This window comes from Thunnus maccoyii, chromosome 7, assembly GCF_910596095.1.
Source record: "Thunnus maccoyii chromosome 7, fThuMac1.1, whole genome shotgun sequence".
Lineage (NCBI taxonomy): Eukaryota > Metazoa > Chordata > Actinopteri > Scombriformes > Scombridae > Thunnus > Thunnus maccoyii.
Window position 1 is genome coordinate 19,455,203 of NC_056539.1, and position 24,741 is coordinate 19,479,943.

At 39.0% G+C, this 24,741-nt stretch overlaps 1 protein-coding gene across 1 annotated transcript; it reads right to left on the minus strand.

Annotated features, from left to right (window-relative positions):
- Positions 1–586: 586 nt before the first annotated feature.
- Positions 587–8,034, minus strand: nmur1a (neuromedin U receptor 1a). The gene is made up of 2 exons (XM_042415583.1): positions 7,096–8,034; positions 587–1,511 (listed from the first exon to the last, which is right to left on the minus strand). The coding sequence occupies exons 1-2, from the start codon at positions 8,012–8,014 to the stop codon at positions 1,126–1,128; spliced, it is 1,305 nt and encodes a 434-aa protein (XP_042271517.1). The 5' UTR covers positions 8,015–8,034; the 3' UTR covers positions 587–1,125.
- Positions 8,035–24,741: the final 16,707 nt, after the last annotated feature.

The following is a 24,741-nucleotide window of genomic DNA, read 5'->3' on the forward strand; positions in this document are numbered from 1 at the left end:
GCAAATTAACTTGTGTTGGACTTTGAACCATAAGACACTGGATGGCAGAGTCATTGACAAATAGTTTTATAGTTTGCTTTAGCCTACAAATATGCCAAACGTAGTCAATCACAACATTTGAAAGATATAGTCTTACATAGTCACATGTACTGTTTTTGTACTTGACAGTGGTATGTTTCTGACAACAAAAATCCCAAAAGCTGTATTAGGAATCAAATGAAACTAGATAGGTATAACATTAAAAAGCATTAAGACATTTAGCAGGAGTTACTAGTATACACAAACACCACAGTAATCAGTACACAGATGCTGACTGACAATCATTTCTTGATATCTGAAGAAAGCAATTTCTCACTATATTTTGCAATTATTAATCATGTGTAATTTACTGGATAATACAATATTTCATATAAATACTTTCTGTACGTACAGTGTACATTATGGACCATTCTAGTAGCAATATCATGAATAAAATACATTCTCTTTTCTATCATATTTTTTGGACATTGGACCCTTTTTAATGTTGTTATTTTTTTTAAAATCTTTTTTGTGTTTTTACTACTCTCTAGTTTATCAGCTACTTTTATTTATTGATATTTTACATCATATTGTTTCACATTCTTACTGTACATGGCCAAGTTTAAGTTTTCAAGCCCTGTCTGGCTTGGACAAGCTTTAGTATTCATTGGTCCATCTGGTTTAACTCCTTTTATAAATTACACGAGTTTTGTAAACTGTATTGTCATAATTTAAATTTTCCAAGTGCTGACAAAAATATATCTTCATTTGAATGGAATTTGTACATCACACATTAGATGTCAGGGCAAACTGACTATTGACCATTCTTATGGCTATATGAGCCTGCATTTCAACTTTAGTATGTGATTTGCTGACTTATGAGTAAAGTTTTCAAAACCATCATAGTAAGACTTCCACTGCAACCTGACAGCCTCAGCAGAAGACTGATTTTTTTCTGCTGTATTTTAGGTATTTAGCTGACATACCTGTTTCAAACTTGCTATTGATGAGTTGATGAATACACTGGTTCAGAGTGAGACAGTCTTTCTGAACACCATGCCATTCTAGTCTGAATATGTCATCCTGCCCTTCAAGATTTTTTTTTTTTTAACATGAAAAACTGGTCTCATCTTTCATCCGCCCGTCTCCGTCTTCTGCCTCAGCTTCAACAATGGCGGTTCCGTTGCTGATTGGAGCATCACTCAGGGTGCTGCGGAGTGTCACCCGGGTGACACTAAGCGAGTGTTTTCTGGGAGTAATGTGATGCGGCCGATGGCACATGACTTCCTTGAACATCTCTCTAAAGCGTGTGGACATAAGGTTGTACAGGATTGGGTTGACTGCTGAGCTGAGGTAGAAAAACACTCCAGAGATGATGTGCACGTACTGGAAAATTTCCATGTGGCTGTCAGTCCAGTCATTGATGAAACTCCACATGAGGCGGTCAGTGTGAAATGGGGCCCAGCAGATTGCAAACACCACCACTAAAACAACTGGAAAATAAACAAGACAAGACAATAAGAGACCCCAGGGTAGAGGGTATTTTAATAGTAGTGCATTGATTGAAGTTGCAAACATGCTCTCTCTGCTCTCAATTAAACTGTCCCTCTGGGGCCTCTGTGTCAGTGATTTAGAGAATATCTGTCCTCGGCACACAGCCTTGGATTTACTGTACATCAGTGTTAAATTATCTTTAGATTCAGAGGCCTCACAGCCAACATTTCATATTTGCTATGTCTCTGAGGAGAATTCTAGATACAACTGTGAGTAGATGAGTGAATTCTGATTGCTGAGTGTCTACACAGTATTCAATAAATTATGCAATGTGAGGACTGAATAAGATTAGTCTTATGAGATTAGTTTGTTCTATTTAATTTCCTTTTGGTTTTCCAGGAAAGCTATTCAGGGAGTTGAGAAAATCCACATCAGTGCATGTGCAGGCAAGGAACTGAGAGCAAGTAAATCAATGTCATAGCATTATCAAGCCAAGGTAAAGATTAATACCTGCACACAGAGCATGACAGATTTTTTACCGCTACATTTGCTTTCACCTTCACCTCTGAGATACAAAAGCACATAGGCTGCCTCAATAAGGTTGCTTGGCAGTCTGTGTTAAACCCAGTTAGATCTGAATGCGTCTGTTTCTGATATGAAACTGGCTAACTTTGTCTGCGTTGTTGGTGTCACCTTTAAGTATCATATCATCAATATTTATTTATATTTAAAAGAAACTATTTAGCATCCGCAAAATATGTTTGTGGGAAATGTAATGCCATCTGGATTATACCCTCATATGTCTACAACATTTTCACTTTCAACATTTTTAATTGTTTACTCCCAATGATTCATATTGGTGCAGTAACTGAATCTGGTTATGTTATTTCAGGAGCAAAGTACTGCAATAACATGCTATTGGCCTGGATGTTTAACACCTTCCATGTCACAGTTGATTTATTTAGGGCTGTAAATGATGATTACTTTCATAGTCATCATTAGAAGTCCCCAGAGCCCAATATCATGTTTGCAAAGTGCTTGTTTTGTCTGACCAAATAGTCAAGAATCCGAATACATGTACATATATACTCTTAGAAGTAAAGGTTCCAAAAAGTTTCTTCTTGAAGGGCTGAGGTTCCAACCAGAACCATTTGCTTCTTAAAAGCCCTTTTTTGAAGAAAGGGTTCTTCAAGGGTTCTTTGTAAGAGGGTTCCAGTAAGAACCCTTTCGACCCAAAGAACCCTTTTTGGAAGAAAGAGTTCTTCAAGTATTGTTGAAAGCAAGGGTATTAGAAGATCCTCACCCTCGAATATTCAAATGTTTACCCATGTTTCAGATAATATTTTTAAATGTAGCTGTATCTGGAATCCCTTTAATCAATTAATTTTATTTGTGTTCTGCATTGTCTTTCTTTACCATCATTTCATGCCATACAATAGTTAATAGTTGAACAGACACTATGTTTATTGGTTAGTCCCTTTAATGTGAGATACACTGTGTATAGGTGTTGTAGGCTGTGGAGAGACCATAGAGATAAGGGTTGAGTTGGGGGGCATTTGTCTGTTGAAGATCTTTCTTGATATTGTTTTTTTGATCATTTCTAATTTATGATGTACAACACTTAACTGGAGCTTTTATGAAGAGTGGCTAACAGTGCATATGTATAATGTAGCTACATGATGTGCTCTGTGGTAGGAAGATCATGTCTTCAACCCTCAGTCTTCAAAATAGCACTGCTGTGCTCTTACTGACTGAGCCACCATGTTAGTGTTGTTTTGACCATTGTAACTACAATCTCTGGAGGGAGGAGTTCATGAGCCAAAAAAATTGCCCTGAATTTATATTCATTTTGGAGAGTAGACAGTTGACCCTCCTTACCTATTTTTCATTTGTTATGGATGGTGGGAGGGCTGTGGGGATGGAGGACTACAGTATGGAGGGGTGTTGGAGCCATGAATTGCACTCCAGTCTCCCAGGTGAAAGGCTGGGGTTTGGTGTGTGGGGCCTGGGAGCTGGCTGCCATGTTGGGGTGGGTATGGGGGAGCTGAGAGCTCCTACGGATTGCAACACATAGTCTGCCCTTCTTTACAAAACAGGTGTGACATATCAGTAGTGACACATTGTGTGATCACCCGTGTATGGATTGATACTAGAAGCTGGATTGAAGTGACAGAGGATCAGAAACTTCAGAGATCAAGGTAAGCTAAATATCTCATTTCAGCAAGCTTTACTCTAACTAAGGACTTTTATGGTGAACAATGGACAATTTTAATGCTAGCATCTCTTTCTTGTTTTTTTTTTTAGAAATGATTTACACAGCCTGGACAAAAAATGACTTTTCTGGTGAGATGTTTTTGTGCATTATCAATGTCCACGTTGTCCTATTGTCCTGTCATCAAAGTAAAATCAATTTTGTCTTTGAATATGGCCAAATGGATGCCCCAGTAAATATACAAAAATATCATCACTCTGAAATGACCTAACCCAGAAGCACAGCACCACAATCCAACAGGAAAACTCTGAAGTTCAGAGAATCATTGAAGAAGGCCACATGGAGACTGCTCCCTCTTTTTCAGAGAAGCTAGCATAAATGAAAACAAATATTAAAAGAGATCTCATCTCTTTCTTTCTAAAGTGTCAGGAAGGTCACACATTATCTCAAGTGGTCCAAACAAGTGTTGCTAAAGATGTTGGGGAGCTTTTCATAATTTCAGTGAGCAATAATATCAAGATCTGATAAAAATCTGTCTGGAGGAAAAGACAGAACAAAACTTCAATATCCTTTTGGAGGACAATATATTTGATGTGTGTTTTCAGGACATTAATAGTAAATTTAAGATCTACCAGTACTGCATAAATGAATTTGGCCTTGTTGAGCCAACTCAGTATCTGCTTGGACATAATTCATGTGGCAAGAAGGAGTCCTTCCAGTATATTACAATCCTGAAAGTTCTGCATACCGTTCTTACCAGAACTGACACTAAGAATCATGTTTTAGGGGATACTAGGGTGTCTACAGGAGGCATTCTAAGCAACTTTCATGATGGATCTATTTTGAAGAATCACCATTTTTTCAGTTTCTCAGAAAAACAATTGCAAATACAGTTGTACACCAATGAATTTGAGGTTTTGAATTTGTTTGTTTGTTTATGATAATCAACTATTTGGAGCTAATACTTTTTGTTCCTCCTTTCAGCTTCTGTGGGAGATGAAGGAGCAATTCCTTGTAGATGCTGATTGCAAAATGGTCACAGAGCTGAATCAAATGGCAACAAAAATTGTTCAAAGAGCATCACTGTGTGACCTAAAGGAACGCTGCCAGAGAGCAATCAGTGACTGCCTGGATGATTCCATAAGACAAGGTATCTATGTTTTTAATCACAAAGCCACAATCTGTATTTCTGAAAACACCTAAACATCAGCCAAAAAAATATTACAAAATAATTTGATTTCCTCAGGACTCATTCAGGATGCAGCAATTTTACTGCTGCCTTCCATTTTCAGAGAGGACTCGTCCTTTCTGTACACTGCACAGGAAGTAAATACTTCAGCTCAGGAATAGGCGTTATCCACAGTATGCCAACATTGATTGCTGTTACCATAATTTTGTATTCACAGCAAGTTTTACTTTATTTTACTTACTAATACGTATCTGTTTTTGTTGCATAGGAGCCAAATGTTTGTACTCCAGCAATCATGCTCCATAACACAGAGGAGGGAAACCCTTTGCAGGCACACAGGATAGCCCTATACCTGGATGGTATGTAAGTTTTGACTGAGGACAGTGGCATGAATATATCATATGCCACAAGTGCATTAATGTCACTCTATTTTGTTTTTGGAGTCCAGTACCCAAAAAAACTGACAAAAACTCTCATTTTCATCAAAAGATTTGTTTTGGGTATCAAGGACCACAGTGCTGTACCAATTTCAGTGAAGAGACTGTACAACTGTGTGGGTAGTAGTAAATAGACTAGTCTATGTTGCAGCATGTTATGCTTTTTTATTTTGCTTTTGTGATAAATGTGAGTTTAGTTCGAATGGAATGGTCAAATTGCTGCTGCTAAATACTTTCACCTGATTGTATGCGAGTGGAGGCTCATAGTGGAGGATTTGGAGGACAGGCTTATTCAATCTGTTCCGCTGTCACCATTATTATGTGCCCATACAACGATTGCTCTCCTTGGACCATGCATTACTTTGTTGTTTGTAGATGGCTTACTGCTTCATCTGGTGTAGTAAGTGTACCTTGGATTGATGCTACTAACTGTCTTTTTTTCTCTTCCTTCTCTGCTATGTCACCATTGCTGGAGATTACATGAATTCACCTGCTGAGGACAGTCTGATGCATTGCTGATTCTTGAGTCCTATGCTCACTTTTGATATGTTCCCCTGGGGACCTACACAGCCTCTCTGTTCTGTTGCCTAATCCTCAGAGAGTCTCCCTCTTCATCCATCATTGTTCCAAGATTTTTAAATACATTTTTTTCTCATTAAAAGTTGTTTGAATGTTTTCTCAATGCCAACATTGTAAACATCAGTAATTGTTACATAAATTGTTAAAATGATGGATGACCACAATAAACAATATATGGGATTCAATTTTTTTTGCCTGATCTGTAGAATACAATATGGTTCTTCATAGTACATTCAGCAGAAGACAAGAGGGTACTGGCTGAAACCCTTGAAATATGAAAGGATTCTTGGTGGAACTCCCTGGGTGGGTTCTAGATGAAACCCTTAGAAGATTAAAAGGTTCTGGATAGAACCCCCAGTGAGGGTTCTGGGTGAAACCATTACACCATAGAAGGGTTCTCTGTGGAACCTCTCAGAGGGGGTTCTGGGTGGAACCTTTCATGGACGGTTCTACGTATAACCCTTTATGTTGGGTTCTAGGTAGAACCCTTTGAAAGGGTCCCAGGTGAAACCTTTATAAAAAGGTTTTTCCAGGAACCCTATATGGCCCTATTCAGCAACTTTATTTCTAAGAGCGTATATACATATTTAATATATATATATTAAATTTACAAGAATGTAAACTAGAGAAGAACATCAAACCCCACATTGCATTCCTGCTTTATAAATTGCTTAAAATTAAAATAATAATCAATTATAAAAATTGTTTACTATTCATTTTCTCTTGAGAAACAGTTTAATCAAAAGTAGTTTCAGTGTTCAATGTATTTGAACTCTGCCATCTACACTAACTGACCATTTCCTGCTGCTGGCCTTACTATTGTGCTTCTTGTGAGGGATTTGCTGTGTCTGAAAGAAAATAAAAGGGAGGCAGCACCTCCAGCTACCTAGCGCAAACTGGATCGAGTCATCATCTTCCATTTATTTTATATCAGACACAGCAAATCCCTCATGAGTACTGCAAGATTACAGATAGCAGAGATAAGTTCTAAGATGCACCACAATGAATGTCCCCATTGGATTTTTAAAATTCTTAAATATTGGTATCAGCTTCAGCCTATCAATCGGGCTCTACTTGTTACATGAAAAGGTGGTAACAGATGCTGCTCTGAGATTAAAGATTTAAAGATTAAAGTTAACAAATCATTGTAGTCATTTGATACTCACACAACATTTTAGTGACCTGACGTCGGCGAGCCTTCTGCTGCTGTGTACGGATGTTACAGAAGCTATCCTGACCAAAGCCTGACTTTGCTTCCAGTGCCTGATGCATCTTTTCCCGCTTCAGCTGTAGCCCAATGAGCATGTAGAGCGCGCTGATGGTGAGCATGGGCATAATGAAAAATAGCAAGGTGGTCACTTGGATGGTCAGGTTGTATATCCAGCGTGGTTTCACCAATGTACAGATTGCCGAGTCAGGGATCTCCACATTTATGTTCATGCCAGGGCTGGAGGAGCGACTGTAAAGGGTGGCGATCCCATGCAGACTTGTGTTGGGAACAGCACACAACACCGACACACCCCACACCGTCAGGATGACCCGCTTGGCATGGGTGCGCGTCACAACGTACTTTGCACGCAGTGGATGCACCACAGCGATGTAGCGCTCCACACTCAGTGCCGTCACGTTGAGGATGGATGCCAAGCAGACTGTCTCAAATAGAAAGGTTTTAAAGTAGCAGCCTCCCTTCCCCAGAAGGAAAGGGTAGTTCTGCCACAGCTCATACAGCTCTAATGGCATGCCAAGCAGCAGTACTAGCAGGTCTGACACTGCCAGGCTGAACAGGTAGTAGTTTGTTGGCGTCCACATCACTTTGTTGCGTGCAATGACAGTGCATGTCAGCACATTCCCCACCACACCTATCATGAAGATGATCAGGTAGATGAGGCAGACAGGGAGGAACACAGATGAACGACGAGGCCCCAGGTATTTCTCGAGGTACCCTTCCTCCGTCAAACATGCATCTTCCAGATCGATGTGGCTGCCATTCATGCCTGAGGTGAGATTGAAACACTTTTCCCCTGGGAGACAACCCCACTCTTCTTTTTTAGCAATTAGATCAAAAGAGCAGTTATAAATTGACATCTTGCTGAAGTAGTCAAACTCGCTCTAGGAAAAATGAGATGAAACAGCCATCAGCATTAAATTCCATTTAAATGACAAAGGTTTTTAAAAAGGCTCACATGAGACTCTGGTCAGTAATGACATACATACAAAACAGATTTCTAAGTAAAGCTGAACAGGAATCAAAATTGTGTTGATCAGAACAAATGTGCATGAGTAAATACAAATGAGGAAGGAGTTGTGTCACATCTTAAGATTCATTTCTCTCCACCATGTTTCCAGACCAATTCCCCAAACTCTGAATTAGATTAGCTCTGACTGCTGTTTCTGCCAATGAGTTTTGAATTCACTCCTGGCAGTGAACAGAAGACTGAGTGATTCATGCCCTTCAGGTGTTCTTTAAGCTAATTTGCAAAATAACCATCAAAAACATTGTCTTGCTGATGCCAGCCACTACTTTGTAAAATGTAGTCAACCAGTCTACTCTGCAGTGATAACAGATATAGAAGGAGACCTAAGACTGAAGCTGAGTCTGAATTTTATAGTTTAAGGCTGGTGTTATTCTATCTTGTGCGCCCCAAGTCCATTTATTGCTGCCGAGGATGTTAATCTTTAAAGCTGCTCTAATCAATATTTTTATTGAACAATTGATGAAATTACTATGTTTAATAAGAAAGGAGTTGCTCATGGGGATAAACCCACAAAGAATTATCACCAATTCTGCAATTTCCTTCAGCTCTTTGGAGTTTTTTAAACTCTTTATGCTCATTATTTTGGTTTTACTGTTAATTCAGCGAAAAAGCTTTCATGAACGCTCTGTTATTACCTTCTCAGCACTAAATAATAGACAAAGATAGCGATTATCTGGTGAACAGAGTGGAGCATGTAGTAGCTCAAGGGCCATTAGTTGAGGCCAAAACAGAGCTAAAAAAACTGAGTATTGGACATACATTCATCAGTTGGCCAGAAACATGACTCAAAATGAATGCTAATGTTGCTCTTACTCTTTATATTTATATTATGACTTTAGAAGTTGATAATATATCGGTGTTGTATTTACAGCTTAGTGTGCTGCAACAAAGTGACTAAACAATCTATTAATTCAGGTTTAAAAATGGGTCACAAATATATAGTTCCAAAAAAAGTAATTTCCTAAAACAACTGGGAACTGTAGCTTTTAGCAGATATTACTTAAACAGGAGTAAGTTTTGTGTTTGTTGAGGACTACTTTGTATATTAGCTGTGGATTAAAACACATTTGGCTATATGGCTACAGGATGTGGGATTCAGTGAAAATGAATTACAGTGCTGTGTTCATAGTAACATTGGAACATTGACTCTGTTCCAAATTGCTTTCCTATGAATCAAGGCAATGAAGTATTCTACGTCCCTACCATCATCCATAAGAGAAAATCCCATCCAAATAGAAACCAACGGAATATGCAGAACCTGAATCCTGTGAAGGTAACACCCGTTTTTAACAGCAATACCTGCCTTAAAATAGGCTTTATTAATATTACATCATTAGGCTCCAAAGCGCTTTTAATTCTTGATCAAATACTGAAACACAGTTTTTATATTTTTGGACTCTGTGAAACCTGGTTATCCGCAGATCATGTACTGCTTCTGGTTGAAGCATCACCGCCTAACTTTCTATGCTCCTATATCACTTGTGCCAAAATGGTGGCAGGGTAGCACTAATCAATGGCTCCAATTACTATTTTCATCCCAGAACTAACATTTGCTGCTCATCATTTGAGGTGCTTTTAATGTCCTTCTCTCCACCCTCACCTAACACAAACACCCTGTCTTTCTACATTGCTGTCCTGTATCATCACCCTGGAGCCTACTAACAATTTCTGGATGAATTTTCGGAGTGTATCTTGGATCTTGTGACTCGTGCCGACCACATCATTATAATCAGCGATTTTAATATTCATTTTAATAACACATCCAATGCACTAAACCGAGCCTTCACAACATTCATTGATACATCTGGTTTTACTCAGGCTGTCTCTGAACCCACACACCACAACGGTCACACCATCAATCAACTTTTACACCATGGTCTTTCTGTCACTGACCTTTCAGTCTCCTCCTCTGCTCCATTATTATCTGATCACTCTCTGATTCAATTTTAATGTTCATATGCCACTCATTTCTCAATATCGCTGGCCTTCCACAAAGAGCTGCGTTATTAATAAATCAGCCAGAGGAGCTCTAGAATCATGCTATCCCGATGCTCTCAAAAAATGAATAATTGAAGTGGTTCTCTGGATAGCTTAACAAATAAACTAAATAGCACCTTACTAGGTGTGCTCAACTCCATAGCACCCCTTCAGGTTGTAAAATGCTGGTCACCCCACTTTACCCCATGGTTCAATGATTCTACTCGGGCACTCAAACAATCATGCAGAAATTTGGAGAAAAATGGCACAATACAACATAATAAGTATTTCACCAGGCCTGGAATGAATCACTGTTTGAATACAAAATATGCCCTCCGGCAAGCTAAATCTAATTATTACTTTTATTAATTATTAGATTTGATCTCTAACAACAGACACAACACCAGACTCCTACTCAACACCATGGATAAGCTCACTAAAACAACCCTGCCCACACCGGTGTCCTGCTTTACAGGACACCTTACTGGTAAGGCTGTGCCCCTCTTTTCTCATCCCTCCCACCCTCTACTTCTTTCTCATACTGATTACTGAACCATCAGCCACCTTTTTCAGTTTGATTCAGTTGATTCAAAAACTCTCTCTCAAATTGTCACTAGCTCCAAACCGATCACATGTTCTAGATCCCATCCCTGGCAACCTCATTAAATACTTGTTCACTGTAATACGAAACCCTCTTCTTGACATCATCAATAAATCCCTCAGTTCTGGTATCGTTCCCACTGTTTTTAAAACAGCTGTGGTTACACCATTATGAAAAAGACCCAACCTTGACCCACAAACTCCAAACAATCATAGGTTGATCTCAAATCTCCCATTCATGTCCAAACTGTTAGAAAAGGTGGTTGCCTGTCAACTCACTGCCCATCTATCCAGTAATAAGCTTTTTGATGAGTTTCAGTCCAGTTTCAGACCCAAACACTCTGACACTGTGGACCATGACACCCTCCTACAATGTCTTGAGAACCTTATTGGTCTCAAGGGGCTGGCACTCTCTTGGTTTTGTTCATACCTGAGTAATAGAACACAAAGCGTTACATACAGTAGTATTATGTCTTCCTGCTCTAAGATCAAATATGGTGTCCCACAGGGATCGGTACTCAGTCCACTTCTGTTTTGTGTTTACCTGTTGCCCTTGGGTCACATTTTCAAAAAACACAACATAATGTATCGTACTCTTACATATGTACGAGTTTGTCAGAAGTCCATCACTAGATGTGCAATCATTTCCTGCACTTGAATACACACAAGACCGAAATGCTGCTTGCTGGTCCAGCTACATTCACATCGCTTTTTACAGACTTTTACATTAATCTTGATGGCTGCACAATTTCTCAGACCCATACAGTTAAGAATCTGGGAATAATATTTGATCCATCTCTTACATTTGCCACATATCAAGTATATAACATAAACTTCCTTCTCCCTCCTTCGTAAAATAGCCCAAATATGCCCCATTTTATCAACTTCAGACACTGAAATCCTCATGTATGCCTTCATAACATACAATACTACAATAGACAACAGTAATGCACTTTTCTCTGGCCTACCTGAGACAGTAATGAAAGGTCTTCAACTGGTCTAGGATCCTCCTTTTTGCCCATAAGGCTTTAAATGGATTGGCTCCTTCATATATCTCCAGCTTATTGCTCTGTATATTCCATCATGTCCTTTACGTTCCCTTGGTGCCAGCTACCTAATCGTTCCTCGATTCAGTAAGAACACTTTTGGTGGTTGAGCCTTTGCCGACCAAGCTCCACTTCTCTGGAATAATCTACCACTGCACATTGAGGAGGCAAGCTCTGTTGATACTTTCAAATCTGAAAACTGAAAACTTAAAACACATCTTTTTTTTTGTTTACCCTGACCTTTCCTAATTCCACCGGCTAGGGGCCCAAACTGCTAACTGTTTTCCTCCTTGACATGTAGCTACCCCAACCCTGTTAGGGTTATATGATCTCTGTTTTAAAATGATTTACCTAAACCTTGTTATACTGACATTACTACCTGTGTATGTTTGTGTGAGTGTGTGTGCACTTTTATATGTAATATTGTGCGCTTCTTTTTTCTGTTGTCCTTTTTATTGACTTGTGAAGTGTACAGAGACTCTCTGAGTGATGTGCACTTTAAACTGAAGTTGAAGTTAAAGTTGAAAGGAACATGTCACCCAGTGTGGCTCATTGATGTATTTTTATTAGCTTTTGGGCAACAACGGAGCTCTATGGCAGAGGGGGAAAAGGTATATCAGACTTTGGATACACAAGCAATTCTTGTTAGTAGGATCAATTCATCGTTGGTTCTGGTCTTTTCATGGAATGTGTTGACAATAAGAGGAATATAAAATACTGCCATTTAGTATTTCTTTGAACTGTCCAATAAGTGGAAATGTTTGGCAGGAGCACAGTGAAATGAGGTCAATATACTGGGGGAGGCTTTGGAACAAGAGCATTCATAAAGACTACAATAAAAGTTCTTCTGTGGTATTCTTATTATTCCCATTATCTTGAACTCGATGGGGGCTCCATTAGCTGTGTGGCTAAGTACATCATGAATGACACTGTAGCTGTTTAGATACTGTTTCTCAATAGGTAGATTCTTTCTATTAACTGTACTGTATTGTACTGCACTGTACTGTATATACTCACAGCACTGAGTCACTAAAGTGGCCCAAGATGGTGGGAGAAATAATATTATTTACCCTGTGTCACATCTTCACACAATGTGTCAGCTTCATTTTTCAGTTACAGATTGACTTATATTTTAATCAATACAGCTGTCTACACAGACTCAAGTTTTGATCAGGTTTTACATGTGTGACCATGACCCTAGCATATTTTAATGTTTCCAGTCCATTTGCTTCCATTTTATGCATGTAATTACAGTGATTGTGTATTGGACTCTTAGCACTGCCAAAACCCAGGTGACCTACGCTCAGTACTGTGCCTGAATGGATCTTGGGTAGACATACGGAGGACTGAAGCTGCTGCTTGCACTCTGCTAATGTGCTGCTTTTACTATACCGGCAGTGTTGACACTGTGTAAAAGCAGCTCCACTGTGCATTGCTCAAAGGCACCTCAAAAATGATAACAAGGGAGTGCAAGCGCTGCTCCTCTACCTCCCCTACCAGATTTATCCTGCTAGTCCAGGGATCAAACCAGTGACCTTTCTGTAATGTGTAGGCTACCGTTTGTGCATTACAGGATGAAGGACAAATCAGCAGATTCTCACTGCCAGCAGTATGTCCTTGAGAAGTACTGTACCTGCTGTTCAAAGGGCCAAACATTAGAAAGCAGTGACTCATTATATATGAAATCTTTGGAGGCTTTTGAAGTATCAGTTGAGGGAAAGTAATTTGCTAATAATTATATTCCTGGGTGAAGGACTTTACTGCAACTTGGACAACATGAAAGTTAAGAAAATCTGTCACATTTATAATTCCAACATTAACTGTTTGCATGTAATGGATTTTTGATATTCATTGGTTTGTAAGTTCATTACATAAAGGAACTTTGAATATGATTTATAGAGGATCTTCTGGGAAGGATTTAAAAGGGTGGTTGTTGCTAGAGTTCAGTATGATATTAGCAAAAAAAAATTCCCAAGCCCTTTCACACCCGAGTTGAAACATTGAAAACTGGTCAATCAGCTGAATGTTAATTTCTGACTTGGAAAATGTAACAATATTTACATTAGGAAAATGATAGGAAAACTCTTTTCACATATGAATGGCAGTCGATGATAAGCAGGAAAACATTACAATGTTTTTTCCATACATTTACATAGATCAGTCAGAGGTCTGTTCTGTCTTCGGTAGAGTGTTATTGTATTATGGATTTCATCAGGATGCATTTAGAGTCTGTTGACTAAAGCCTTCAATCTAGACAGAAAATGAGCTTGAAACACAATCAGCAGTAAGGCATGTTGTCAGTGTACTGCAACAGCACATCCACTGCATTACAACAACAAACTGCATACAGAACCATCCCCCTGTGGCTTTAGAGTGTAGCCACTACTGTGCCATAAATTGTTTTCACTAGTGAAAAGGATTTGCATCCTATAGCCCCTGATGTCCCTGAAAGGGGGTCAGTCCAATGAGCTAAATAATTATTTACCTCTAAACTATCATGTCTAGCTAAAGTGTTAGAGATACTGGTAAATTATCAGTGCTTTATCTCAACACTCAACACATTTTAAAATGGTATCAATCAGGTTTTAGACCTGAGCATAGCACTATGATGGCAGCATTGAAAGTCTTGAATGATGTTGCTAGTGCGTTAGATAACAAGCACGATTGTGTCACTCTTTTTTAGTGATTTATCTGAGGCTTTTCATACCGTTGATCATCAAACTTTTGAAATGCCTGGAATCTATTGGATTTGATGAAGTCATGCAATTGGTTTGCAAATTATCTCAGTGGTAGAACACAAGCTGTTGTGGCTGATGGCAATCAGTCCAGATTTGTGAGTGTTAACAAAGGTGTGCCGCAGGGTTCTATTCTAGGACCACTTCTATTCACAATTTTTATAGATGACTTGGGGAAAATGTTAGAAACAGTATAATTCACCGGTACGTGGATGCTATCCTCTATACAACAGCGCCCTCTGCTGCTTAGGCAGTTCGAAACTTGCATTTTCATTTCTGTGCTATACAGCAAATTTTAATTGATCATTAATTACTTTTAAACTCTGATAAAACAACATGCCTGCTGTTTTCTAGAAAAATGACTAACAGTTCCACTGAAATGAATATTACTACCCTTAATGGGACACTTATTGAAAGAGTATTCTTTTATAAATGCCTTGGTTTCTGGCTTGATGTCAAGCTGTGCTTCAAAAAACATATTAATGAAATGACTAAGTCCTTAAAAGCAAAGCTTGGATTCCTTTATAGAAATAAGGCATGTATTACCCAGAATTGCAGAAAGCAAATTGTTTAGTCAACCTTTTTATCTGTTATTGACTATGGCGATGTAATTTATATGCACTCTCCCACCTCTGCTCTTAAACCTCTTGATGCAGTCTGTCATTCTGCCCTTAGGTTCATAACTGGGGATGGCTTTAGAACACATTGTTGTAAACTATATGAGAAAGGTGGGTGGCAGTTGTTGGCAGTGAGAAGAGAACGGCACTGCATTCTATTTATTTACAAAGCACTTGGCAAACTTCCTGGGTATCCACATGTCTTTTTAACTATAGATCATGTCACACTGCACTAGGTCCCAAGACTATTTGGTCCTTGAAAATCATCATGTTAGTAGTGAGATTGGGAAACTGGCTTTTAAATACTATGCTCCACACAAGTGGAACAATCTGCAGAAGCTTAATCAATTTAAATCTCTCTTGGCTTACATAGAGCAATGTGTATGCATGTGTTTTCTTTGAATTGATGTTGTCCCTTATGTTGATGTCTTTGGCCTGTTTGTTGTATAATCTGTTGAACTATACTGCAACTTTCATGTGCTTTAATTGTTTTTATATGTACTTTTATTGTGTTATTGTTCTTGTATGTGATTTGTTGATGATATATACTGTCACTTTCATGTGCTTTTGTTGTTTTTATATGTGCTGTAATGAGGGTGTCCTTGTAAAAGAGAGCTTGCTCTCAATGGGTCTGCCTGTCTAAAAAAAAAAAGAAGTAAAATAATAATAATAATAATAATAATAATAATAATAATATCCATCAAGCCAATTGTTACTTGCTCATCATATGCACAGGAGGCTGAAATATTATAAAAAATGTACTATATTAGCATCTTATGCAGATAGAAACCTCAGAGACAAGCTTGGATGCCAGAGAATACTGGGATGCAAGAGCACATTAGTATTCTGGCCAGACCATATTCCAAAGAATAACATAGCATGCTATGTAAATATGGATCCGGTACTGTAATGAATGTTTCAACTTGTAGGATACAGCATCTCCAGTGGGTTTGATGCATTTATTGATGGCACATCAATAGCTTCCTCATGAGCATTCTGCAAGTCATGTATCCCTAATGTTCTAGTTAAAAAGTCTCAGCAATTTTAGATTGTTTTTTGATTTATTTCAATATTGTCATGCTAAATACATCTTACAATCAGTTTGTCATCTATACAGCAAGTTGCAAGTCGTAAATGCTGTGAGTTGTTTATTTTTCAATAACCATCTTGAAAAAAATGTTTCAGGCTGGTAAAGAAAGATAATTGTCATGCCTACCTCAGAGTCATGACCTATTTTCACCTAAAGTGAGTGAAACACAGTCACAACATGTATTCATGTATAAAATGAGAGATAAAAATTGTCCTGGAAAGGCTTTGAAACTGTCACATTTAATCATCTGTTGGTCACAGATGGAAATCTCTAAGGTTAGGTGGTAGCTCATATTTTATTGATCTCCAGGGGGAAATTCATTCTCTGCTTTTGAACCTAAAGATTTAAGGGTAGTGAGCTACAGCGCTCACTTGTTGTGCAAAGCCACTGTGTATCAAATAACTACATGCAGGGCCTGCTTACTGCTGAAAACATCTAATACAAATCCATTTTCTAAACAGGTACCCAGCAGCTGTGCAACAGTTTTGAACTGCATGCATGCATGCAGTAAAATACAGGACTTTCACAGTGACTTTATCTTTATGTGTACTGCAAACAAAACAAGCAAACAAAATGTGATGCAGTTCAGAACAGAACTATGCACTGTTTTGTGGGTGTGCATAAAATGACCCCAAAACTTGCAGTAACATGGGATGGAAGCCATGTGAGGAGCAGCATAAGGGTGACATGTTGTGACTGTATAATAGATTAATCAACATGCCTGATAACAGACTTACCAAACAAATTTTCAATTGGGATTTTTTAAATATTACTCTTGGACAGGGGACCTTGCAAAAATATTTGGCAGGGCAGGTCCTCAATATATATTTGGAAATAAATTGTCTTGTAGTGTAGGTCAAATTAAAACAATACTATTTGAAAATTATAAACAAAAATGGTCAGAGGAAATTTTGTGTAAACTGAGAATGTACATTCTGATTAAGTGTATTTACCACCCTGAGCACTATGAAACCCTTAACCTGACCAGAGCACAGAGGTCTGTCTGCGCCCAGCTGAGATGTGGTATCTTGCCTCTGGCAGTGGAAACAGGACACTTCCATTCAATTCCAGAGGAGAATAGAAAGTATCACCTGTGTGATCTGGGAGAGGTTGAAAATGAAATGCACTTTATAGGCTTTTCCTTAAAATGTCTGCAGAATATCCTGATTTGTCTGGTGAATGTAGATTTCAGTACTCGTTTACAGACAAAGTGTTTCACCTAGCTCAATTTGTGTTAAATACTTACCAACATGTGTATGAGGGCACTTTATGTTTGATGTGTTAAAGGAAAAGTCTGTGCCTCAGATATGCCTAAGCTATAATTTATGGCTGTAATATCTAAGGAGCAGGATTGTGTTCATATTTGTTTTTTAATTGATTGACATGTATGGAAGTGTATTATATTTGTTCTTTCACTCTCATTATGTTATGTTATTGTTCTTGTTTGTTATGTTTGTAGTGTCTTGTAATCTCATGCAGGCTGGGCATCTTTGGGTGCATGACACTTTGAAAATAAATTACCTTACCTTACCTGTACATGCTATTACAAAAATATGTCAGTCCAGTCACTAAAACCAGCTTTGGGATTGAGGCATATACAAAACTTAGCATGGTCCATGAAAGCAGCTTTCACTTACATGTAAAAATCCATATCTTGTTTACTGTTAACACCTATCCATCATATTCTAAGAAAACATCCAACGCTTTGCCCAGTGGCTCAGAAGTGCACCTGCAAGCTGCTGCCAGTCTGTGACAGTTCTTGTCCCTGGAGTGCAGACATCTTTATGTTTTTCTCTTTCTCTTTCACTTATGTTATGAATAATAAATCACAAGTCCAAATCATGTCTTGAGAAAAGTCATCAGACCAAAATAACATCCGACTCCAGATTTTTGCTACTGATGACAACATGACACTGCTTCCTACGAGAGTCAAAAATGTCATTAATTTGTTGGACTAAATGTATTTAAGTGCATGAATGCCAGGTTCTGCTTTTCACCCCCTCATATTCTGTGTAGTCAAGTGAGAAGTCTGAACTGTACAAACACTCCTCCTTGCCCACAAGTCATTTTAAGCTATCACTTTAATAACACCTCAAACATTTTGATCCATCACTTGAAGCACGGAAATATATCTGCCTCTCTGTTCTGTATGAGCATACTACACCTTTCATGACTTTCATTTGATATTCCAGCTCACCTGCTCCCAGTTATGACCCTTCCTCCAAGATGCTGTGCTTTTGTGGTCATTATCATTTTTTTAAAAAGCATACAGTATATTTATTTATATATGGTGTTGTTAGAAAGTGAAAAACAGAGGGAGACAAGAATGAGTAGGAGAGAGACATTTATGTTTTTTGTTTTTTGTTTTGCTTAATGAGCCAGGACATAACAAAGACTGTATTAAGAAAAATAGGATTAAATATTTTCAGATTTATAATAGAGGTGCCTCTTTTTTTTTTTTTTTACATTCTTATGTTGATTCTTCAACCCCCTCTAATTACATTTCACTGGTTTTAGTTAAAAGATTCTTTCCCCTAAAATCCACTTATGTTGGACTTGGCTTTGCTTTAACAGAAAGTTACCACTTAAGTGAATGAAGAAGGTGACAGACGTGACAAAAATTAAATTATAGCTTCAGTGTTGTTGTCAAAGCAAATCCCATTTTGATGCTTTCATGCCTAAAAATTACAGTAACAGAAATATTCAGTAATGTGTGTCCCTGTTTGGAAACATCAATATAATACTTAACATAGATCATTGCTGAATCATAAGAAATACTACTACATATTCACACTTTTACAGCTATTAATGTAGTATATAGATATTTTTTTGTTTTTCTCGCTGAAATGAGATATCTAGTATTTAAAAAAAAATGAAAACATTGACAAAACAGAAAAAAGGACTCAATAATAGTGGATTCATTATGTCCTTCACCCTCTATTTCCTAGGCAGTGAGTGACCAAGTGATTATTAATTTCTATAATAGTTAATAGATAGACATTAAAGTGATTTAACCCAGAACTCTTAATATCCAGCTGTTCAATGAGTGTAAATCTTCTTACCTTGTTGTTATTCCTTGGTGTAAATACAGATTAGTGTCTTGAATAGAGTGTGAACAATGTGCTGCTTGCTCAGTCCTCTCTCCTCCTGGTCTGTCGCGCTCTCCTCAAGCCCCACTCACATACACACATACACATTCACTCTCTCTCTGTCATGCTCCCTCAATAACCTCCATCCTCTCTATACCACACACGAACATGCAGAAATTCAAACCTACATTGATAATTCTGCCCACATTAACAGTATAATTACTGTAATGTCAATAGGGTAATGATGTTAGCCGTGTGACACTACTCTCACTGCTAAGAAAGAAAAACCCTAACATGAATTCCAGTCTTGTTTAGTCTGCTGTCTATATTATTTCTCACACAATCCACTCGAACCATTTTCAAGGTTAATTTGAAATTCTTGTCTTTGAACCACAGTGTGACAGTTGACAAGGAAGCAACAATGACTCAAACATTGCTGCAGTCAATAGGCAGTTAGTGCTCGTGTCCTATTAATCTCATCTACATGAGGCTGGTTTATCTATCTCCTGTCTGAAAAACTTGCTGTTTTTCTTGGTGTATGCTAATCTTTCCTGGTGTCTTGTGTGCTCCTGCAGCCGCAAAAAGACAGAATATCTTGTCTTAGTTGTGGCCACAGGGGGCTGCAGGAAATCGACCAGCAGCTGTCATTATCATGGACCAGATTCTGCTGGGTTCTAGATGATCTGACATTGCTGCAGGAAGCCTAAGACCACATACTGATAGAATGGCCAGAGTACAGAGAGACGATGCTGCCTTACAACAGTCTCACAGGCATAGTGGGTAATTGTCAGCAGCTGCTGGACCAAACTGACTTCCCCTTCACGGACGGACCCTCCGAGACAGCCATTAACATCTCCCTTAGGCGGCAGTCAGACCCACATCAGCGCTGCGTGAAAAAATGCAGCTCTCATGGTGCAGACACGCCGAATTCATTGATGGATGTCAAGTCGACAGATCCCATTCATTTTCTATTGAAAGCAGGAGGTCTGGCTGTGCGGTGCATGATGGATACGGCATGGCGAGTTGATGGACCAATTGCTGTATCTGAATTTGCATAATCACGACTCGTATGTTGCTGAAAACATTTGAGGTGAGAAGCAGGCAATGCAGTGACAGAATCTTGATTTATATTTGATCAGCACTGCTTAGTTTGACAGTTTGATCAGAGTTTCGTGAGCCAGCCATGTTGCGCTGGACAGACCTCATTTGCATAAGGTTGAGGTCAAGTCATGATTATGCAAATTCAGATACAGCGGTTGGTCCGTCAACTCACTGTGCCATATCCAAGTGCTCATTTCTGGTGGGTTTTTTTTGTAATGTGAACGCTGTATTCGAATGCTAATCTTGTGATCGTAGTGACAAAAGATAAAAGAGTTGTCACCGTGATAACTTTTCCAGCTGTAAAATCCTGTCTGTGGGTATTACAAACCACTGCATGTCGTTTTGGTCTCTGATAAACCTTTAAATGCATAACTCTGTAGCTCCAACTCGGACTCCTGGATTGTATTTCATTGTCTCACCGGTACCTTAACAATATGCCCCCACTAGCAGCCCTTTGCATTGTTTTAACGCAGGGCTGATTTCAGTCTGAATGCAGCCTAAAGGAAATAACATACACAAATGACCCGGAAACATTTCTGAAGTTGCTACAAAAGTCTACAGTAAGCCATCCTAGGCTGCGCCTCCACACTATCCTCCAAATATAATATTCTCCATTTGGAGAATGTTGCACTAGTCTCAAAATCATCATAACCCCTCCTTCTCTCTCTCACTGACCTCAGCGACTTCAACACCATCCTCACTGGTAGAGGTTGGATAGGAGAAAGGGGTACATATCAGGCTTTGACAGATTTTGGCTGTATGCCATCAATCATTCATCAGTGCCCAGCGCAACCAGTGGCAGTGGCAGAGGCAGTGGAGATGACATATGTGCACATATAACCTATGGTGACCACACATTACATGTATGTATACATGCACTGAGCGTATATACAAGACTTCAGTTAGTTCCCACCTTATGCACCCTCTGATTGTGGGCTCATTCGTTGGCTTTTAGGGGATTAACGGACTATAAAGGGGAAACAGAGGCACAACAGGTGGGCAACTGTATGTGTGCTGTGCTGGCTAGGGACACACAGCTGACTGATGTTGCTCCAGAGAAGGAAGAGGAGGAGAAAGGAGGAGAAGAAGATGGCAGAACATCCTCATGTTCCTAATTTCCCCCATGGAAGATTTTCACAATGGAGCAGTTTAATGATGATTCACTACACTCATTGATAGTCAGCAGGTGCGACATGGCACAACACTTACCTTCCCTGCAGGGAAATGATTTTTTAAAACCAAATGTGCCTGACCACTGGATGAGCTGTACAGCTCACTGGGTGCCCAGTCAAACAGATGGCCTGGAGAGATTTAACAAAGCAAAGAGAGATAGAGCAACATAGTGCCATGCCATCATCCTCAGAGGGTTTCGATGACACCATTGTAGTTGAAAGCTATGAGCAGAATCTGCAGGTGGCCAAGAGTAGGTGCACCTCTTGCTAGATAAAGTTAAGAAAGCTGCAGCAACCTAACCGATCTCACTCATAGATGCTCTAGCTCTAGCCAGCAGACCCCTATCAATTTGTTAATTGTGCTGGCTCTTCTCAGTAATTTATAGACAAATCAACTGTTACTCTTCATTTACAATATTTCTATTGGGAAGGAGGCAGCAGTGTCTGGCACAGTGGTGCACCTGCAGCTGTTGTCAATTAGTAATTAGTGCTCATGCCTGTTTCTCTCTTCCCCAGTGAGTCTGGACCTTTTTTCCCTTCTGACCATGCATACCACCAGTATGTCCCCTGGGCTACAAAAGGCCTGACTGAAAAGTTTCTGTGTAATAGTCACAGTGTCCGCAGTGTTTGTTTATTTCTATAGCAGCTTGTGTTAACTGCAGGTTTTTCTTTCTCAGCAATAAGATTGGTGTCACACAGCTCACATCTGTACCCTATTAACATTGCAGTAATTATACTGTAAGTGTGGGCAGGATTATAAATGTAGGTTTGAAATTCTGTATGTTCGTGTGTGGATGACAGAGAGAGAGTGAACGTATGTGTATGTGTGTGTGTGTGTGTGTGTGTGTGTGTGTGTGTGTGTGTGTATGGGTGTCATAGGCTACTTTTGGGGACAATTTCTGACAGGACCAGTTAATTGGGGGCAGCTTGTCCAATTGGGAACAAAAGCTGTGTCCCCTGTTGGGAAAAAGCTGATTTTTGGGTTAGTGGTTAGGGTTAGGGTAAGGGTTGGGGTTATGCAAGTAGTGGTTAGGATTAGGGTTAGGGTAAGTCTCCAGGAAATTGATGTAAGTCTATGTAATGTCCCCAAAAGTGACCACGATCTGATATTGTGTGTGTGTGTGTGTGCGTGTGTGTGTTTGTGTGTGTGTGTGTGTTCTGTTGACTACAGAAGTCAGTAAACCTTAGAACAAACAGGTATTGTGAAGTACCAAAACAACTCCTTGTAGATTTGGCACAGAATAGGATTTAAGATAACTCTAAATACATTTTACACCTGTTCAAAATGTGATAACTGTATTCAGCAGGAAACATCGTATGTACTATGAACCACACTTGCAATGCTTGCTTTTTTTTAAAGGAACTGTTAATAACTGACATTTTGGGAAATGGTTGTTTTGACGTGAGTCAGATGAGCAATCAATATCAATTTCATCTCTTGGCATCCAATGCTGAGTGGTCCATATTTGTATGCAAGTCAGCTAGCCTAGGTCTGTCAAAACATGCTAAAAAATGTTAAAATATTCCTTTCAGGAACTTTAAACATGTTTATTTACACATTGCAGCTTGTTTATTTCACATATTTAGAAAGTGTAAAAAGGTGATGTGACTGTGTGCAGCATGTACAAACTCTTCGATCTATAAAACATTTCACTTGACCTTTTCCTTAAGCTTGTAATCACAGTTATTTGTAGTACAAATGATTGTAAGACTATAGTTTATGCTGTTTTTTGAAGTCTTTTACTTCTAAGTAGGCTGTCACATTCCCCCTGAGTCTTTGAGTTTGAACTGTGCTGTATCTCTGTACTAGATACACAGAGATAAAACTGATATCTGTTCCTCCATCTGCATCTGTTTAGGATGGCAAACAAGTGTTTTTTACTCAAAATGTTTGAGATTGTTCCTTTAAATAGCATTAATGATGGGTAATTAAATCAATATTTTCAAATTGCTTTATTTTGACTTATCACATGGGGCAAATAGCAGAGACAAGTAAGATTTGGAAAATTAGTTTTTACTGTTGTTGCAATATCAGATGCAACTGGCTCTAATTAAAATCTTATGTGACTGGCATGATGCAACACATAGTTTTTTCAGTGAAAGCTATGAAAGACATCATTTCTTCAGCACCTTCAGTTCTCTGATTTTACACCCTCCTTAATCTGACTCTCTCACCATCTTCTGTTATTTTATTTTCATCTCTTTCTTGTAAGCCTGTCCAGGGAAAGGAGATGTCTTACAACTTATATAAAAAAATACTGATTATCCTCACAAGAGGGGACAGTCTGAAAGCACTGTCACCTACTCTGTCACAATAAAGGAGCCAGATTTAAAGTGACAATGAAAAGATGTTTCCAAAATCTCGTGATACGCCCCAATTACTTCTGCCCACTGCTTTTACAAAGCTTCGGCTGTGGCATTATGCACAGTAGATTAATTTTTCACTTTATCTGTTCTTTCTTGTGCTGCTTTGTCCCACATCTCAGTCTGTGGTGTTTATTTCTAACATGCTGACATAAGATGGTGAACATGGTAGTATGCCTGTGAAACACTAGTATGTTGTATGTGTATGTGCGGTATGTAGTGTTTACATTGTCATTGTGAGCATGTTGTAACAGATGTATCTACACTCATTTGGCGCAATTGCTGCACCAGTAATTGTGTCCGTGGTGGCTGTGGGAGGGGTGGGGTGGGGGGGCTTCTTTATCCATCACTAGCTGCAGTGCGCACCAACAACCACCAGGTTGCACATGTGAGCAGTCCAGACTGCTCTCTCTCTCTCTCTCTCTCTCTCTCTCTCTCTCTCTCTCTCTCTCATGACAGAGGGTCATGTCCCCCCCAATATATGACACGTGGAAATTTGTCATAGGCTCCATGCAACAACCCTCGACATGCTTACAATATCAAGTAGCCTAACTGCACAATGATTAATTTCTCCTTTCTTTTCCGTTCTATTAGACAACAATCCCAAACACACTGCAGCCAGTGTCAGGTAGTGAGTCTGCAGGAGGGAATTAACTGGGTTCTACTCCACCAGAATAAGTGACTTATGATTTTGCAATTATAATCTGTATTTACCCTTTATAGCCCAAGTACTTTTCAAAACATCCAGTGACAATTTGCTTAAATA